Source organism: Neofelis nebulosa, chromosome 3 (genome assembly GCF_028018385.1).
Source record: "Neofelis nebulosa isolate mNeoNeb1 chromosome 3, mNeoNeb1.pri, whole genome shotgun sequence".
Lineage (NCBI taxonomy): Eukaryota > Metazoa > Chordata > Mammalia > Carnivora > Felidae > Neofelis > Neofelis nebulosa.
Window position 1 is genome coordinate 173975250 of NC_080784.1, and position 12929 is coordinate 173988178.

The following is a 12929-nucleotide window of genomic DNA, read 5'->3' on the forward strand; positions in this document are numbered from 1 at the left end:
ATTTAATGCCACTGAATTACACTTAGAAATGGTTAAAATGGGGGGTGCCCAGTTGACTTTCCCACTTTGGCTTAGCTCATGATCTCACAGTTCATGAGTTTGAGCCCCACAATGGGCTCGCTGCTGTAAGCCTGACAACACAGAGCCTACTTTGGATCCTCTGTCCCCTCTCTTTGCCTCTCCCCCACTTGCCTCTCTCAAACATTAAAAAAAAAAAAAAAAAAGACATAAAAAAAGAAATGGTTAAAATGGTAAATTTTATGTGTATTTTATGACAATTAAAAAAAATCAAACTGGTGTTATCAGAAAATAGATGTACATAAGCAACAGAATAATAGACGCTCCAAACTCGGTAGGTGACCCCAACGCATCCTGGAACTTCCATTACCATGTCTTTTCTTAAATGGGAACAACCAATAGGTTGAATAAATTCCAGAACATGATGATTGGGGTCCAGCTGCAGAAGGTTTTAAATGCCCAGCTAAGGAGTTTAGACTTTATTAACAAAGAAAGAAAAGAAACATCAAAACTGAACTTTAAGAAGATTTACAGCAGTGCAAAGAATGAACAGGAGTGGCAGAGATAGAAAGGTGATTAAATAGGCAAAACAGGAAAAGTAATAAAGTTGAATGCCTAACTAAAGTGATGACAGCAAAAGATTAAAAGGAAGCTGTTCAGGAGCACCTGGGTGGCTCAGTTGGTTAAGCGTCTGACTTCAGCTCAGGTAATGATCTCGCAGAGTTTGTGAGTTCAAGCCCCACATCAGGCTCTGTACTGACACTCAGAGCCTGGAGCCTGCTTCAGATTCTGTGTCTCCCTCTCTCTCTGCCTCTCCCCTACTCACGCTCTGTCTCTCTGTCTCTCTGTCGCTCTGTCTCTCTCTCTCTCTCAAAAATAAACATTAAAAAAAATTTTTAAATAAAATAAAGGAAGCTGTTTAGTGAAAAAATAAGTTTTAATTCAGTTCCCCTTGTTATACATGACCCAGGCTGTTTCGTCTTTTAACATTCACCAGTTACAATTGTTTGTTCGTAATTTTATTTTCCTGCTAGAATGTGAGCTCCATGAAAGGAAGGACAGTATGTCTTATTTATTGCTATACTGGCACACAGTATTCAAATAACTACTGAATGAATTCAGAATATATTCTTCCCTAAAAAAATACTTCTTCAAGGCAAGTAAGAATTTGTATAAGGGTTCGCTAAATTTGGAAACACTGCCAATTTTTCCAGACCTAGAATTTAAGCCATTGTCAGATGAAACTCCTATTCCTGTCTAGAGCCATTACTAGCTGTCTCTGAGTAAGCTTGCTTTCCATTCTAATTCCAGAAGCAAACCATCTGCCATTACCTGAAATCTTGTCCACACTAAATTTACACATACAACTCAAAAAGCTGTAATCTTAGTAAGCACCAAAATATAAATTAAATGGGTAAAAAAAAATTTTAGAAGTTCATGCACAAAAAATAGGCTTACAATACCTTAGGGGGATTAAATGGATATGTTTCTGGTATTTTTATTTCTAGCTGATATCTTCCTCCTAAAAAACAGGGAAAACAGAAAGTTAAGAATGCTGCTCATGTCAAATTTGTGAAGCCAAATACAGTGATACATCTCAAAACATGTACTACTTTATGTTCAATTACAACAAATTCATTTTAACACTGAAACCCAAAAAGGAAATAAAAAAACACTAGTTTTTAAAGGTTATTTAAAGCATATAAAATAGCCATTTTATATAACTATATTAGCTTATCAGTGAATAATAGGACTGGAGATAGATGAATACATTAAATCCACAGACAATCCAATGCTTCATTGGAACAATTAGGTAATACGGACAGGTCCCGTCTCCTTTTGTTTCTTCTAGTCCACATTGAGAAGAGTTGCTAAATAACAAACAATATGGAAGGAATTAAAAAAAAAACAAACAAAAAAAATAAAACGGTAAGGAGGTATAAAGGCAGAGATGGTACAGAGAAAAAGGACATATGGTTATGTCATAAACTGAAAAAATCTACTTCTAACTGGTTCTCTCACATGCAGAAATGCCCCAAACTTTTAACTTGTGCCCTAAATTAAAGGCCAACACTTCTTGTTAAAATTTAAAAAATAAAATTCGACAGTAACAGGTAGGCATAAAGACAAAAAGCTATTATCTTCCTCTAAATAGGTATTTAAACACAACAAAAGAGGTGGTTCTAACCAGTAATATATAAACAGAAGGCAACTTTCTGTTTTGAAGTTATCTTGAGCAACTAGCAGCCAAATATGTATTTTAAAGAAGTTTATCTAGCTTCCCATTAACTGGGGTAATTCAAGGGGAAGATAATGGTCTCTCAAAAAACCCTGGAGAGGAAGTCTTCCACTAGATGAGAGGGTGAATTTGAATCCTAACTTTAAGGAACCTTCTAATCCTAAGATTTTATGACCCATTAATGTAGAATACTCATTATTCTAAAACATAGTAAAACTGTGCTACCGAAGTATTTACATATGAAACTATGCGTAGGATTTGCATCAAAATAATCAAGGGATGGATAAGATCAAAGACTGGCCCTGAGTTGATAGTTATTTAAGCTGGATTAGGAGTATATCAAGGATTCATTATACCATTTGTCTTCTGTATGTATCTTAAACTTTCTATAATGAAAGTAAAATAAAACAAAAACTATGCACTAGCATTATTAACTTCAAAATTTCATACATTCCATTCTCAGTATATCTTGGATTTTCTCAAATCCACTTCCTCCATTGTTAAGAATAGATGAATGTGGATCTGGGAGAAAAACAAAAGAGCAATTCACTTGGTAACCACTTTCTTCAAGCCCTTTTCTTGCTAATTCTTTTTAATGGAATCCCATAATGACTGATGCATGAGTTGAACTGATGCATGTGCCTGAAATCACAAAGCATATGGCAACAGTGAAATAAACATAAAGGAAAGTAGTCAAAACAAAAGAAACAAACAAGGATAGGTAAGAGAAGAGTACCTGAGAAAGTTTTGTGTATATAGATACACCTGTTTATATTTATATTTACAGTTACAAATGCTAGCTTCAAATAGAAGTATAATAAATTTGTCCTGATTAATGTGTAGGCTCTTTTTCCTAAGAATCTTACTTTTTCTGATAAATTCTAGATTATGGTGTCTTTATAACCTTTCATATAAAGTTGTTCCTTCTTGAATGTCCAAAACTCTCTCTTAGGGGCATGAGAGCCCAGATATACTATGTAAATAGTGGACTAGAGTCTCCCAATCCTATTTTTACTCTACATGCCATTTATATGCTCTGTCTTGCCTTATTTTCTGACAACTTTCAACATATAACCACTGCACTAATCATAATATTATTGGATATATATAAATATATCAGAGTGACAGAACTAACTTTATAACTACATTATTCATATTAAAAGTTTTCGCTATAAATCATTTCTTTAAGAACAGCTTTAGGTATTAAAACTTTATAATCTTTAAATTTAACTTAATCTAAAAGGAAGACAGGGAAGGGGTAAGGTTTTTAAAATATCAACAACTATTCCATAAACTCACAACTCCTCTTAGGAAAAAAGGCTCAAGAACTAAATTGCTCCTTTGCCACTCAGCTCTTAAGGCAAAAGAAGAAAAGAGAGTTAAATAACATGTGCAATACAGTAATTTTTCCATGGGTATTCTACTTTTCAATCTGATTACTTCTAACACAACATAGTTGCCTCATTAGTTAATGATGATTAAACGTTTTAACATTCTACATGGAAACACTTGCCTTAGCTATTGAGGTTTAAAAGACAAAACAAAAACTATCAAAAACTATCAACCCTGCAATAAATATTATCAAAATACTCCTCATGTTCATGTCTCAAAAATAGTGTCTAAGTTTATGCCCTTGAATATTCAGTGCTTTTCTTCAATAGTTTTATGATAAAAAGAATACAATTTATACAAAAAGCATATTAAAACTAGTCTATCAAAAAACAAACAAAAATACAAACCAACCAGTCTTATCAACATTAATGTCTCACTTAGTGGCAGCAGCAGAAATAAACTTAAATATGACCAAACTTGTTTCCAATTAATAAAGAGTATGTTTTGTGTGTGTGTATATATATGTACATACATATATATATACACACACACATATATACATATAACTTATTATTACTACAAATGAGTATTATATCCAATTTCTAAAAATTCATCTACTTTTATTAAGGGTTGCTAAGAGAATAATGAACATTCTACCTATTTAATTTGGTTCAGGAGGTGCCTTGTTTATAAATACCAGTTTGCTGGAAGAGTTCTAGAATGATAATGCTACTGCCGTACTGTCTTTTATCCTAAACAACCTAAAAAATTCAAGAATATTTATAATGCCTGCCTTTAAGAAGAAGCTAGTGCATCATTACATACAACACCTACTATTAAGATAAACTTGATTTTTATAAGACAACGAAAGATCTCTTTTCCACCTAATGACTGCCAAAAGGACTAAGTGAATAACATCCATGAAAGCATCCAGACAAGGCCTGGCATATAGGAGGCACTCAATAAACAATCTAAAACTAAATGAGGTCAAGAAATGGCAATTATGAACTATAAAACAGAAAATAAAATTTTATTATTTAAGATTTGGTAGAATATGCTAAAGACATCCTAGGGTCTTTAAAAATTTAAATGAAAATTGAAAGATATTCTAGAATATTGAATTTTTCTGATAACTTTTGGTTTTCTGATAACTTCTGGTTAACTATTCATTACAGACTGCCCCAATCAAAATAGACATAACCACCACTTCCAATATTCAGTCAATCTTCATTCATTCGAAAGCAGAAAGTAATTAGAAACATAGGCTTTGAAGTCATAGGCTATTAGGACTCAAATCCCAGATGTGCCATTTAGATGTGTGACCTTAAACAAGTTACTTCTCTGAGCTTAAATTTCTTCATCTATGAAACAATGATAACTACTTACCTCATAAGGTTTGTTGCAAGGATTAAATGAGAAAATACATGTAAAGCTCTAAAAATAAGAAGTCAATAAATGCTACTACTACAAATTCTGTTATACGATTTCTGTTAACCATACATTTGAGTGCCTATTATATGCAAGAACCTTGGTTATGCTATATAACCCAAATTTATAATAATATTCATTACCGAAGGTTTGCCTAATGAGGAAATAAAAAGCTATAAAGCTTCCTTCTATCTTACCACCCAATTCCACTGTCTAAAGTAACTACAGACTAAATCTGTGAACACAAAGTTCAGCAAAGTTGCCTCCTTTCTTTTCTATGTGTCTTGAAACGATCACTCAAAGCTTTCCTGAATAAAGAAAATTAAATATTTGGAATACAGCCTGTACGAAGACGAATGAATGAATGAAATGCTAAATGACAAACAGGGGAGGGAAGCTTTTTTAATAAATATTTTATCAGTCAGAAATTTAAGGCAAGGTTTGTTATAGATACCATATGAAGGATAACCATGTAAATTAGAGGCTTGACATGCTAGATGTTTTCCCCTGTTAAATTCTAACTATATAACCTGTAATTTGGCCCTAACTAAATCTATGTTGGGGAAAGAAAAAAATTAGCTAAAATTCAGTAAGAAAAATCAGTCTATATAAATACCTAAAATTATTATTTAAATATTCTTGTAATACCCTAAGCCAAATGAAGTTACCTTCCATGTAGTTTAAGGATGCTTAAGATTATTCTGATTTAATGTTTCAGACAAGTTCTAATACACACAATATTTTGATACAGAAAAAAGTACTTGCCTTCATATGGTGTGTCTGGAGGTCCTGCTATTTCTCCTCTTAATTCTGTAAAATTCTCATCTACAAGATCTACTTTAATTTGATTTTTGCTCGTCTTAAAAATAAACAGAAAATAAATGTTAGTCATATCAGCAAGAAAAAAGCCTATTTTAAAGTATTACCTATAAAAAATTTTGAAGACCCTCTTTCATAAACTTGATTATCTCCTCTAGTAAAAATAATTGCCTGTGCTTTTCTAGGATTTAATTAGCCAGTTTTAAGAATATTTAAAACCAAAAAGCTAACAATTTTTCACTTCAATGTTTTTAATGAAATAACACTACTCTGAACAGTACAATGGCTTGTTGACTTTACTGGAATGTTTAGACAAAAATAGCAGACACCTATTTTACATTTGCCTATTTCATGTATGTTCAGTCCAAAGTGATCCATCTATTCATCTGTAGATGAATGCTGTTATACTACAACCCAGGTTACATGGATTCTATACATATAAACAGAAAATTCAAGGTCACTAAAAGCCATTTAGTGTATAAAGTCTCAATTGAACTAACCACAACTCTAGATGTTTAGGTTAACTGAAATAATATACCATCTACCCAGATGGTGAAAACTCCAAGCATCTAATTTCCCTTTCCATGAAAATTCTTGAAGCATCAATGCCTCACTAGAATCATCTAATGCCTTCTTCAATTTAAGTTGCTTAGTTTTAAACTAAGCTAAACTGCTTAGTTTACTTCAGTGGCAACTACCTACTTTTCAAAACAGACTTTTAAATTTATCTACATCTATTTACTTCCCACTTTGTATTTCTCTAAGTCCTTTCACATCTATAGTATCATTTCAATTTCTCAATCCATTCTGAGTCAACGGTGACCTTCAAATGATTCAGAAAACCCTCCAGTGGAATTCACATTCATGTTCAAAAGTACTCATCTGCAAACGAGCTCTCCACTTATATTTTCTAATCTACACTACACTTTACTAGTCTAGGTCTATATTCCTAATATGGCAAATCTCCTTTTCTCAATTGTTAAAAACATAAATCCTTAATATATCAGTTATGTTTTCATTTTTTTGGTTAGGACTTCATATTTTGTTACTTAAGTAACATGTTACCTAAGTGACACAATATATCTGCTCTTATGGAAAAAGCCTCACAAGATTTCAATAATAAATTTTTTTTATTTCAAACCTACCTTCTTAAACTTGTTAATGGATGACAATGTAAGAATTACTGTTTTAAGGTCCTTCCTCCCCCAACTTCCAACAGAAAATACCATTTTTACTCTTTTGCTGTGCTAAACAGTTTTAATACAGAATGTTAAGTACTGAAAAAAATCTGTAACTTAAAACCCAAATGTTAAAAGATTTCACATGACTCCTAATTAATCTTATCTTTTAATAAGATTTTAAACCTTTATGCATTTTAAAAACATTACAATTAGGTTTATTTAATAACCTTCTAATATTTGGGATCAAAGTATTTCATATTTTTCTGAAATTAATTTTATACCAAAATTAAAATTAATTATAAACATACCATGGCAAACTCTATCCTATGCCCTAAAAAATCATTAACATGCTTGGTATTTGCAGAAGATGAAATGTACAATTTTACCAATGATAAAATACTTCGTCTAGTATGCACAGGAATGAATAATGTTAAAATGAAAATCAGAGGTGCCATATACACTTTCAATAACCAATTTAAGAAGCCACAAGTAGAACTACGGACTTCCATTTCTCCCCTGACAGTTCTAAGTAAAATAAGAGTAATTAGATCTTGCACATCATCAATGCTTTCTAAGTTCTTTATAGCTTCCCACAGTACTCCCTTTCCAAAAAGAAGTAAATAGCCCTAAAATGTCAGGATAGTAAAGGACATGATTAAAGTTTTGGGAGGAAAAGAGGAGGTAACAGAAATTAGAAAAGCGGCCTTCTGGATTGCCACCAATTCTTGAGTTAGTAAAATGCTAAATAAAAACTACTAATTTTATTAGTATACCTCTGTCCTATTTCTGTCCTCATTACCCCCAAATTATAATTAGAAGAAAATGGGTCTTTTTTTTTCTTTCTTTTCTCTAGAGAAAGTACACTATAAGTGTATGAAAATTTTACTAAATTAGCTAAAAAAAATACAATCACCATGATGAATCCATTATAAAGAAGCATCCTATATGGTCTAGAGTAAGGTCCTTAGCTGCAGATAACCAAAGATAAAAAGAAAATGGAAAGTTAAAGACAGATTTTTCACAGCTTACTTTTTCCATCACATAACAATTACCCTTCGTTACCTCCACAGTTTAATATCCAGTTTATTCCACAATCCAAAATTCTGATCCCAGTGCCCTCAGCAAACTAACTTAAAATCCCACTTAAGACTCAAGTATTGTAAGGAAGATAGAAAATGGTAAAAAATGACAGTATTTAAAAAAGTATGGAAGTCGGACAGATGTGAGTTGAATCCTAGTTCTACCACTTACTTGTGGCATTAATTCAGCAAAGTCACTTAGTATCTCTCAATTTTATTACTGTAAAATGAGAATACATACCCAATTTAAATGAGAATATTGTGGATAGAAGTGACAGTATCAATTATAAAAACCTTTGCTTTCAAAGCCTTATTTTATAAAATTTATTTCACAGTTGTGTTTCCAGTCTAAGAATGGAAATGTTGTTTCTTAAAATAAATAACAAAACAGTGTGTTATTCATTTTAATGACCAGGAATGCTAAGGCTTTTGGATGAAACCCTGAAGAAATGTGTTATCACTGTACTACATTTTTTTATGAGAACACCTGCAAAACTGCTTTTCTATACCTTCTTCTGCCAACTCAACTAAACACACAGTGGGACCTCTGCTGGTCTTGATTTTTCTGATGTCCCTTTGCTGCTCCAATGCATTTCTAACAGATAAAAGGAAAAGAGATGAATAGAACTACAGTTCCTAGTAAAGATTAAAACATAACAGAAAATATGCAAAATAGCACATAATGTTGAACGTAATTTGGATGTGGTAAATTAACATTACTGCCAATTTGCAATGGTGCGGACTTAAAGCAGTTTTAATAGATTTCCAAGGCCAAGACTTTTGGTGAATTGATACCATTATCACAAAATTCTTTCAGATAATTCCTGGGTTCTACTATATGCCAGAAAGATATATCAAGCGTTAGTGAACAAAACTAAGTCCCTGCCCACTTGGAGCTTACATTCTAGTAGGAAAAACTAAAAACAAAGATTTTATCATAAAAGCTCTAAGTACAGGGGCACCTGGGTGACTCAGTTGGTTAAGTGTCTGACTCTTGGTTTTGGCTCAGGTCATGTTCTAATGGTTTCATGAGTTCGAGCCCCACATCGGGATCTGTGCTGATGGTGTGGAGCCTGCTTGGGATTCTCTGTCTCACTCTCTGTCTCTCCCCCACTGACACGGTCTCTGCCTCTAAATACATAAATACATACATACATACATAAACAAGCTCTAAGTACATTATTATTTAACCTGTTTAAACTTACTATGTGACCTTGAGCAAGTTAATTAACCATTCTGTACCTCAGTTTCATCATCTGTCAACTGGGGATTATAAAAGTACCTACTACATACAGTTCATGGGGGAATTTAATGAACTAATACAGTATATAAAACAATGCCCGCCATATAGTAAATGCTGAATGTATAGTCATTTAACACTGTAATATGTTGACTTTTAACAATGATGTTGGAGCAGAAAACTTCCACGAAAGCAAATACTGTATGTTTTTTAAGGACAATTTGTCACATTAGTCTTACTTGTATTTACTCTGGAAAATTTACTCTAAAAATTTCAACCTAAATTTAGATAAACCAATATAGCTCTACATTACCCCTAAAATTATAGATAAATTCTTATATCCAGTAAAGAAACTATTAATTTGTGTCCTAGTCAAATCACAAGTAGTGGGACACCTGAGTAGCTCAGTTGGTTGAGTACCCAACTCTTGATTTCAACTCAGGTCATGATCCCAGGGTCATGGCACTGAGTATCCACTGGGCTCCATGCTCAGTATGCTTGAGATTCTCTCTCTTCTTCCCTCTGCTCCTCTCCCCTGCTAGCACTCTCACTTAAGAAAAAAAAAAAGGTTGGGGCGCCTGGGTGGCTCAGTCGGTTGAGCGTCCGACTTCGCTCAGGTCACAATCTCGCAGTCTGTGAGTTCGAGCCCCGCGTCGGGCTCTGGGCTGATGGCTCAGAGCCTGGAGCCTGCTTCCGATTCTGTGTCTCCCTCTCTCTCTGCCCCTCCCCCATTCATGCTCTGTCTCTCTCTGTCTCAAAAATAAATAAACGTTAAAAAAAAAAAATTTTTTTTTTAAAAGTTCTGAACATATTAACCCCATGAATATTTTACTGAGTATCCTATTCATAAGGCTAACACTATTCACAAGGCTAACAGGGATTGAGTGGTAAAAATGATCGACCAGAAATGTTCTCTAACCCACCCTATTCCCACAGAGCCTTTATTCTTAAGTATTAAACAATAATTTGTAATATTATTAAATGAAGTACAGGATATCATGAGAGTAATATTTAACAAAGATGGAATCTTTAGAGTAAGAAAAAGCTTCCCTGAGGAAACTACCATTAAAAGATTTAATCTGGTAAAGCCAATGATGGCATTTCAAGTAGAAAGTCCACCCTGTACAAAACAGAAGCAAAAAAGGACCTAGCATGTTTAAGAATTGAAAAGCCACCCATGTGCCTAGAATACACAGAATAAAGGAGCAGAAATGAAGCAAAAAAGGTAGGCAGGAGCCAGATTATGCAGGGTCATGAAAAACAATGAGAAACACTGAAAGTTGTAACCTGACAATGAGATTTGATTCTTTTAAAGAATAACCAACTATAGGGAAGGAAAAAAGCCTGGAGGTAGATTAAAGCAGAAACAGAGAGAAAAATCTACTTAGATGAAAAGAAGTAAATTAATTAAGAGAGAGAAGAGAGGTAAGAGTTCTAGGACTAAGCTATTAAAACAAAGTGTATAACCTCTTAAAGAAGAAACAAGGATCACTCTTACAGCTTGCTTTTTCCATTGAGTAGATGATAGTATAATTAAACTAAGATAAACAAGAAATTGGGAGGTCAGAGTTTGGGGAAAGGGAAAATAAAAAATTCAGTTCTGGACATGTTGAGAACTGAATATCCTAAGGGCCAAGTACATAGTTGAAAACTCAGGTCTAGAGTTCAGGAGTGATCTGGGCTAAAGATATGAGGATGAGCAAGACAGCAAAAATCAGGATAGTCTGTTATCACTGGCACCAAAGGAAGAAAAATGTTTAAGGAGAGAGTAAGTTAATGTTGCTCACAGTAATAATAATAATAGCTAATACTTATGTAACACCTTATAAGTAGCATCTCGACTTACATGTAATAACTCGCTTAACCCTCATTAACAATTTTATGTATTTACCAATAAGGAATCTGAGATACAAGGAGGTCACAGAGCTAATAATTAGTGAAGCCGGGTTTGAAAAATGACTCGTGAGCCAAGATATACACATTTTATTTCACTGACTCTAAGATACCATCAGTTACAGGATGCCCTGATATATGCCAAAAAGAAAAAAACACTTTTATTTACACTATAACACAATATTTTATCATTTAGAATTTTTATTTTACACTTACTCAAAGAAATTTTAGATTTTACAAATATCACTCTTAAGACTGCATAAAGAAAAAATAAGCAAAATAGTTATTTTCTTCACATTGAAAGCCCTGAATGTGTACACACACACACACACACACACACACACCTTCCAGAAACATACATAAGAAACTGGCAATAGTGGTTTGCTTAGCGTAGTAAAACTAAGAACTATGGATCTGGGGTAAATGGGAGACCAAGGTACTGTTTGAAAACTAAACACATAAAGAATTTTTTCTGCAAAACACGTTAAAAAGACTGATGGTCCTTACAAAAGTCAAATGGTAATTTATCCACTATAATTGGGTAGTATATGAGAAGTGAGGAAATGGAGACCATACAGAGAACAAATTCTGGTTATAAAGAGTAAGTGAGAAGTAGAGCAGAAGTTGGAGAAAGAGGGTAGAAGGACAAGTTTTCTTAACATAACCATTAAATAGTAAGTTTAAATGCTAGTGAGATAGCTATAGTAGAGAGGGAGAGGGTAAAAATAAAGGATGGCAGGGGTACCCAGCTGGCTCAGTCAGTAGATCATGTGACTGCTGATGCCAGGGTTAGAAGTTTGAGTCCCACATTGGGTATAGAGATTACTTAAAAAGAAAATCTTTTTTTTTAAATGTTTATTTTTGAGAGAGATAACATATGCACATACAAATGGGGGAAGGGCAGAGCGAGAGGGGGGCACAGGATCCGAGGCGGGCTCTGTGCTGACAGAGATCATGATCTGAGATCATGACCTGAGCAGAAGTCAGATGCTCTACTTACTGAGCCACCCAGGTGTCCCTAAAAATAAAATCTTCAAATAAAACAAGTAAAATAAAGGATGACAGATAATGTAATGAACAAGATGGAATGGGGAAGAATGGGTGAAATCCAGAATGAAAAAATAAATGACTGACCTCATATAAAGAACACTTCAAAGAGAAAGTTATGTGAATGTAAGCTGTGTAGGTCTCATTTTTCTATCCTCAATGAAATTCTAACCTTTTCCCACACTACTAGTGTGAACTATTTAACAATCTTCAGGAATTAAGTCTGGGATGTGATTCCTAACATAATCATCCTGATCAAGAATAGTCTTTTAAAAGTCACTTACTGGGAGCGAGAATTTAAGAACAGGGTCTAAATTTAATTCAGTACCTAGCACATAGTAAGGGCTCCATACATTCCAGAACTGGCTTAAACAAGCTCTAATTTATAAAAGAAATACATGCCCAGAATTAAAACATGCCTGGATTAAAACTTTCTAATGTTTACAATCGTATCAGAATATGAAAACAAAGGTGATATCCACAGCCACATTTGTACACTACTTCACCTTACCTTGTATGAGAACAGTCACTCCTTTTCCCATTTTTTGGCTGGATTAAATCCCACTTCTGATAGGGTTACTATAAAGCTACTAAAATCAACAACATTGTATTGGTAAGAGGAAAGACAAACCAATGGTACAGAATAGGAAACT

The 12929-nt window shown here is 33.6% G+C and overlaps 1 protein-coding gene across 2 annotated transcripts in view; it reads right to left on the reverse strand.

Annotated features, from left to right (window-relative positions):
• Positions 1-12929, reverse strand: part of UBE2K (ubiquitin conjugating enzyme E2 K) — a 70692-nt gene that overhangs the window by 25289 nt on the left and 32474 nt on the right. Inside the window, exons 1-4 of one of the 2 annotated variants that reach the window (XM_058722800.1) lie at positions 7931-7972; positions 6982-7083; positions 5783-5876; positions 1482-1540 (exon numbers count right to left, since the gene is read on the reverse strand). In XM_058722800.1, coding sequence (XP_058578783.1) covers positions 1482-1540; positions 5783-5876; positions 6982-7083; positions 7931-7957 — 282 coding nt within the window. In that variant the 5' untranslated portion in view covers positions 7958-7972. Of the gene's footprint in view, positions 1-1481; positions 1541-5782; positions 5877-6981; positions 7084-7930; positions 7973-12929 lie in introns of those variants that run through there. The other variant, XM_058722801.1, reaches the window with a different exon arrangement.